The 7,553-nt window shown below is 40.3% G+C and overlaps 1 protein-coding gene across 1 annotated transcript in view; it reads right to left on the bottom strand.

Moving 5' to 3' along the window:
* Positions 1–628: 628 nt before the first annotated feature.
* Positions 629–7,553, bottom strand: part of Slc38a11 (solute carrier family 38 member 11) — a 40,591-nt gene continuing 33,666 nt past the window's right edge. The window contains exon 11 of the mRNA XM_051183994.1: positions 629–958. Within this exon, the coding sequence (XP_051039951.1) occupies positions 665–958 (294 nt within the window). The 3' untranslated portion in view covers positions 629–664. The remainder of the gene's footprint in view (positions 959–7,553) is intronic.

Raw genomic sequence — 7,553 nt, 5'->3', positions numbered from 1 at the left:
ATTAGAGTGTGTGTTTCTGTTTTTGTTTGTTTGTTTGTTTTTAAAGCACACTGATCAAATTTCCCCAATGTAGAAGCCTGGAGATAACTTTGGTACTTGGTACCCCTACACAGGCTTGCTCTGCCCATCCACTTTGTTATTTGTGCTTCTTAGCAGGGGGCCTTGTTGCTTATTCATCCAGGGATCCACTTCCCTGTCAACAACAGATGCTCCCAAAATTGCAACAGAGAGCTTTCTTTGTTGCAGGGATAGCTATCCTTCTTAAGAGTTGTGTTTCCTTCTTCCTTCAGTTCTGCACACTCTTTAAACATTTGCGTTGTCCTGAAAGTACTCCAACTCCAGGTCTATGGTACAATCACCTACTTATTTGAAAGCACAACATGTGACACACATGCAAGATAATAATGGTTTGGGGACTGAAAGTAGATACTAAAGGTTTCACTGGTCCTCCTCAATTAGATTAGTGCAGCCATAATAAAACACCTCCGTCCCAGTTTAAGGTAAAATATATATTCAATTTCCTTTATTTTTCACATTGCCGTAAAGAGTAAGGACAACCAAGTCTTGATACATGTCAGTGATCACAGGTGACAAAGAGACATGTGCATATTACGAGGTGGCTTAGGCATCTTTGAAAACATGCATGTTGTATAAAGCAGCCAACTCACTGAAAGATGCTAAGGTTCAAAGGAGAAAGTTGTGTCGTCGGCTGAAGATGAGCATGGGAGATGTTTGTGAGGGAGGTGTTGTCAGGAAAGCAGTAGAACATTTCCTGCCCATGGGTGCAGTCCTGAGGATTTGTAATGGCCATGATGAATCCCACTACCATTACCACTGCACCCACCGGAAGCATGACACAGGCCATTATCTTATCTGTGTGTGTCCTTGGTTCTTCGGATAATTTCAGATAACAGGCCGAGGGAATGATAAAGATCAAAGGAGCTGCACAGAGCACACCCTGTGTGTTGGAGACAAGACACAGGTTCCTGTTAGAGGAGCAAATTATTTGGGTGGCTTTTTATTTATTTATGCTAAAACAGGGTTTCTCTATGAATTCAAGGCTGGCATCAAACTGGCAGTAATTTTCCCGCCTCACCCTCCCAAATGCTACGATTATAGACATATCCTCATATAGTCTTTAAAGAGTGTTATAGAAACAGTTATGGGGGGTAGAGAAAGGCGCTTGCCCCCCTATAATGCAAGCCTGTTGGCCTAAGCTCCATCTCAGAAACAGATGGACATGCAGATGGAGGGTGAGAACTGACACTACAAGGTTGTCTGTCTTCCACACGGAGGCTGCACATGGCATGTGTGCTCTCCCACCTGCGTATCACACATACACACATGCACTAGGAATGCTTAAAGTAACCCAGTGCTTTAAAAGTATTTTTCCATTATACATATTAAAAATTTTATAGGTTCAGCGAAGGCAAACAAAGAAAGGAAACAACATGTAGGTTTTTCCCTTTCCAATGGAATAGTTCCAAAGAGGGGAAAAAAGAAAAAACAGAATAACGTCTAGCAAGCCTAGAGGGAGATTAATAGACAATAAAGCAGATGGCAAGATGAACTTCTGGAAAATGTGAAACCATTTTTCTAGTCACAACATCTTTCCTAATGCTATCTAGAAATTCCTGTTTATCTATAATGCCTTCCAAATCTGAGTGGTTTATCTGCTGCTAGTGTACAGAGAGGGGCACTGGGAAATTGGATAGGGACTTCTTTTTTCTCCTCACTCAAGTTTGAAAGTGGTCCCTGTCTGTGTTAGAAAGAAAGCTTAACCCTCAGGCTTAGCATGAAATCCCATTCCTAAGTCTTCTTTCAAGTAAGGATAAATGCATTAATTACCCTAGAAAATTGACAGCGGAACAAAATGACTGTGCTACACTCCCCCAACTAGTTGCCAATAAATCCAACCTAAGGGGGGGATGTCAGACTGAAAATTATGGGTAGGAGAGTTGTTCATTGTAAAAACAGGGACATACACTGACTTCAAAGGGAAAGAGATTTTTTTCCCCCTTCAGTAGAACTAATTCTTACTAGAAACATTACAAATGTCGTAAATGTTAAGATTCACTGTGTTTTGGGTAACACATTTTTCTCATCCTGTCAAGTGTTATATGTTAACTAAAACATTAACATTTTATGACAAATGTTTGTCATACATTGTAAAAGTTTTCTTTTTAGGTTAGTTTCTGTGTATATTAGAAGTTTACAATATGGTGCAATGGGACACATGTAGATAGCATTACTATGATGGGACGAATTAGAATAAAACTCAATTACTTTTGCATATATGAAAAGAACTTCTGAATCTCTAATACTTAACCAAATTCTCAAATACAGTACACTGTTGTCTTCGTGTTGCATCTTTCACCTCTAGCCTTGTTAAGACTGTAAGTCTTGTAATCTGCATCCTTACCCTACACCTCTGCTTTTTCTTGCTCCCTTCAACCCCCCCCCCATAACCACATATCTAGTCTCTGACTCCATTTGTATTTAAAAAGTAAGTTCCACATACTTAGCAAGATATGCGATTTTTTTTTTTCATTCTGTGTCTAACTTGTTTCACTTAGCATAGGTAGTGCTTATTCATACAGTGTAAAAGGCAGGATGTCCTTCTTTTTAAAGCTGAGTTACATTCCATTGTGTATACAAGCTCTGTTTTCTTTACTCATTCGTTGTTGATAGACACATAGGTTGTTTTCATTTCTTTGCTAATGCGATAATGATGCAGTGAACATGGTGTGCAGATATGGGTATGAGATGGTCAGTCTGCCTCCTTTGGGTATAAACCTTGACTACAGACTGCTGGCTCTGTGGTAGTCATTGTTTTGAACTGCTTTAAGAACCCCCACATTTTTTTCCATAACAGATGACAACCTACATATTTACCAAGGGTTACCTTTGCAAATATTTGTTTTCTCTTGTCTTTTGATGGTAGCATCTTACTAGGTGTGAAATGTTCTGTCAACGGTGGTTTTAACCTGCAGTTTTCTGAGGACTTTATTATACTTGTTTGTACCTGCCATCCATTTTTAAGTTTTCTTGGAGAATGGATTGTTCAGGTTATTTGTATTTTATTTATTCATTTTTAAAAGACAAGTTCTCACAATGTAGCACTGGCTGGCGTGTTCTCACTATGTAGACTGATATTGCCTCTAACTCACAGATATCTTCCTGTCTCTGTGAATTCTGGTTTGAGTCCAGCCTGATCTACCGAGCTAGTTCCAGGACAGGCTCCAAAACCCTGTCTCAAAAAACCAAAAACAAACAAACAAACAAACAAAACACTTTGCTTGGTCTTTTGTTGTTGTTGTTTATTTATTTATTATTTACTTTTGAGACAGGGTCTCATTAGTTATACAGTATTTCAACCAATGCAAACTGAATTTGAAGTTGGGTGTTGTAAATTTACAGGTTATACCCTTAACATCTTTAAAAGAATGAATTTCTCAATACTAGCCAATAAAATTACATGTTTCAACCTAAATGTCATCTCCATACTAGAAGCTTTCAATAGTATACTTCCTTTTTAGTGTTTTTTGTTTGTTTGTTTGTTTGTTTGTTACAGGTAAATGACTTTGTGGAATCAGACTATCAGGTAGCATCTAAAACTTTGAGGAAGAATGCCTAGAGAATATTTCTACAGTAAGAGATGCAGAATGACAAAAATACTAAGAGGTCTAATTTAAAATGTATAGGACTAGGGAGAGGGCTCAGTCATTAAAGTTCTCACCACACAAGTGTGAGGACCAGAGTTGTGATCCCCAGAACACATGTAAACACCAGGTGGAAATGGTGACCTACTTGTAATTAGTTCTAGCCTCTGAAGACAGGATGCAGACAGGACCTCAGAGACTTGTAATGTTAGCAATGTTGGTGTTTGGTTGAGAGACCCAGACTCAACAAACAAAGCAAAAGAACAGTTGGGGATGAGGCCCTCACATGAATGTGCATACATACTCAAACACACATGTGCCTGCATACATGCAAACATAAATACATATACATGTATGTTACACACAAACACAAAGATAGAAAAATAAAAATGAATATATACACAGTGTTGTTGTGCTATATAGTACTTGAAAGGTACATAGAAAATAAATACAAATTATCAAATGGCTGAAATTAAGTGGACAACATATTATTTTGAATTAAGTTGTGGAAAGTATTATGGAAATGAATCTACATTTGTAAAAAGTATGAGCCTTTTATTTCTTTGAAGTAAGAAACTGGGTCATGAAATTAATTTCATACCTCTACACAGTGGTTTGTGTGTATAGACTCTGCTTTTGTAGGAACCATGTATGAGGCTAACTCACCTAGAACAGAGGATGTGACATTGCTATCAGGAAGGAGACTGCCACCTGCTGCTGCTCAGATGCTGTCCTCAGCCAGCCTTTGGGGACTCTTCCAAATCCAACTTGCTAGGCAGGCAAGGCAGTGGGTGTTCTATTTGTGTTACAGTTCTTATGAGTTGCTGTGGTGACTTGAATGAGTATGACCCCCTCAAGCTCAAATATTTAACTACATAGTCCCCAGTTGGTGAAACTGAGAAGGATTGGGGGTTGTTACCTTGTGGGTGGAGATATATCATGGGGTATAGGCTTTGAGGTTTCAAAATCCCACACCATTCCCACTTAAATCCCCCCCTTCTGGCTTCATACTTGGTGTTTGTGTCTCAAAATGTGAGCTCTCAGCTACTGGTCCAGCACCATGTCTGTCTACCTGTTGCCATGCTCCCTGCCATGACAGTCTTAGACTCTAACCCTCTGGAACCATGAGAACTAACTAAACACTTTCTTTTATAAGTTGCTTTTGCTGTGGCATTTTGTCATGCCATGATAATTAGTAATAGAAAAATAAGTAAACTGGGAAAGTGACAATTATAGAGCAAATGTGACAGCTGATATTTGTACTGGAAGAAACCCAGTTGACTATGTTGTCCACATCTAGCTATTTCCTACCTGTCCTGAAAGCTCCATTTTTCTAGAAGTCATGAATGGAACTCAAGACCCACAGTAAAATGGTAGTCCACTTCCCTTTCAATCTACTCTATGTAAATGAGTTCAGCCTGCTAATCTAGTTCATGTAGGACTGTCCAAGAATACACCACTAGCTTCAGAAATTACTTGGCAGGTCATAAAACCATAACTACTAATTAAGGAGATGGTACAAATTTTGTCTTATTCATAAAGACAGTTCAATCCCACCCATTGCTGATGCCAGAATATTTTGAAATCTGCATCATGGAAAGAACAAAAGGTCTGTAGGATATTTACAAACAATACAGATCATAAAACTATGTTTTGTTGCCTGAACAGAACCTGTTAAATGATGCAAGAAGCTAAAAACTGAATAGAAAAGAAGAAATTAATCCTGACAGGACAGTGCAGCCATGATGAAGAGAACATTTCCCGTCAGCCTCTGGGTCCATTGGGAACCACTCCCACTAGAACCTACCATGGAACCCCTTCCTGGCATGGACACACCCTTAGTCCATGAGACACCTCAAAGGTTGGTGATCTGCCCATCACCATGACATTCTGGCTCCTTACGGCTGGGCTGGGGGTTGCCAGGTGGGCAGCATGGTTGAGCTGCTACTAAACACTGTTGGAGATTCCAGGCCTCCAGGGCCTCCAGGAGTGAGGTGGGGGGATGGGATCCATTGATAGGAATGAGGGCAGGACCTCAATGGGATCCTTGCTGCCACTGTCCCGTAGGAGATTCAGCCTTGCAGGTTGATGCTACTGGCATCAACCAGGGCTTGTAGATACGGTTTCCATAGTCATGTGCATCAGTCCTATCTGGGTGACAGGAAGAGCCCCCAGGGTTGTCCCCCGGGTAACAAGCATCACCCACTTCTGATTGCCCCTGTCTCTGTCCTTGCTCATACCTGCAAAGGGAGTGAGGTATGTGGCTTCCTTGAGTATGGGGACATAGCTTCTGAGATTGTCAAAGTCCCTGCAGGGACCAGGCTACCAGCAGCTGCTTTTCTGTAGCAACCAGAAGGGGTTTCAGGTAAATGCATCGGATCTACATTCCTTGGAGAAAACTCCAGCCTGGGGTATACATGGAGTGATAGCTGGTGGTTTAAAGGTGAGACTTTCTCAGAAGCTCCTTTATCCTTGCTATTAGTCCTTGCCTCCCTTGCAAACCTTCTCTTCAGCCTCCAGAGTATACCTAATAGCCCCTTCCTTGGGGTGACTCCTGATGAACCACAACACCTTGCAGGGCAGGGCCACTACTCCTGCATGCCTCCATCCCCCACCCCTATGGCCAGCCGTATTTCAGTAGTTCCTTGCCCCTTTGGCTGTGCTGAGGAGCAGGTCTTGATCTCCCTGGGTCCCTTCCTCTCTGCCCTCCTCTCACCCCCGCCCCCTCCCATCATTGCTAACATTTCAAAACAGAAATAAAAGAAAAAAAAAAAAAAGATAAAAATCACCTATCTTTTAAATTTCTTCTTTATAATCAACTGATACTGGTGAAAGTTATTTCTATATCTTAGGAAAAATTAACAGACCCTATCCTAGGAAGTATGCCAACTTGGGCTCTGGTTTGCTCAGCCAATGATTATGTCTGTCTGTCTGGATTCTTGCTGGCCTGCTTTCTTCTTGCCAAGCAAGCTGCCTCCTGTGGCCACAGCACCAGCTGTTTTTTTTTTTTTTTTTTTTTTTTTTTTTTTTTTTTTTTTTCTTTTTCTTTTTTTTCCACAAGTAGAAACCCATAGGGCCCAATTACTGCAGATACCTCTTCCCTAACAGCACATCCAGCCAAGATGCTAGAGTCTTGCAACAGAATAGGTCAAGGACTAATTTTCTTTGCTTTTAAAATGGACTCTTTAAAAGTGAGACTGTCCTTGCTTTGAGACTGGCCTCTGCTAAGAAAACAATGAAACAAAGGTGAAATTCTAAACAGGTTTTGAGTTTTCCCAGATAACCCAAATAATTTAGCCTGTATTTATTTAGTTTTAGCAATAACAGCATATCTCTGATTCTGACACACGTCTCATCAATGTGTGTGATTGTTGTATCTGAAAAGCCACAACAGAAAAGAACTTCTAAAACAATTATGTTGTCATTCATATCCCCTCACAGAAATCCTATTAACTAATGTGAAAGCTGTGAACAAAAATCTTTAGTTCCAATTTACTTACAGCCTGGTATTTACTTAGTCCATTAAAAAATGTTTCATATGTAGCATGGATTATTCTTAAACCTATTTAAAGATAAGCTTTATCTCTCTCTTTGTCTTGACCCCCATCCCCCAATACATGTACTTGTGCACACTCAGGAGCATGCACACAAACACACACACACTCTTACACAATCATTTTTCCATGCTATGGATAGGATGCAGACCCTTGCATAAATAGGACACACAATCCATCACTGAGCTATATCCCTAGGTTTTGCATGTGCAATGAATGTGGTGTATTCAAATGTATGTCAGTGTGTTCATGCATGTGGAGACTAGAAGACAACCTTGGGTGTTCTGTTACATCGATCTCGGCCTTATTACCTTGAGACAGGGGCTCTCAATGAATC

Source organism: Phodopus roborovskii, unplaced genomic scaffold (genome assembly GCF_943737965.1).
Source record: "Phodopus roborovskii unplaced genomic scaffold, PHOROB, whole genome shotgun sequence".
Classification (NCBI taxonomy): Eukaryota; Metazoa; Chordata; class Mammalia; order Rodentia; family Cricetidae; genus Phodopus; species Phodopus roborovskii.
The sequence above is the reverse complement of the archived record's forward strand: the minus strand, read 5'-3'. Positions and strand labels throughout refer to the sequence as shown.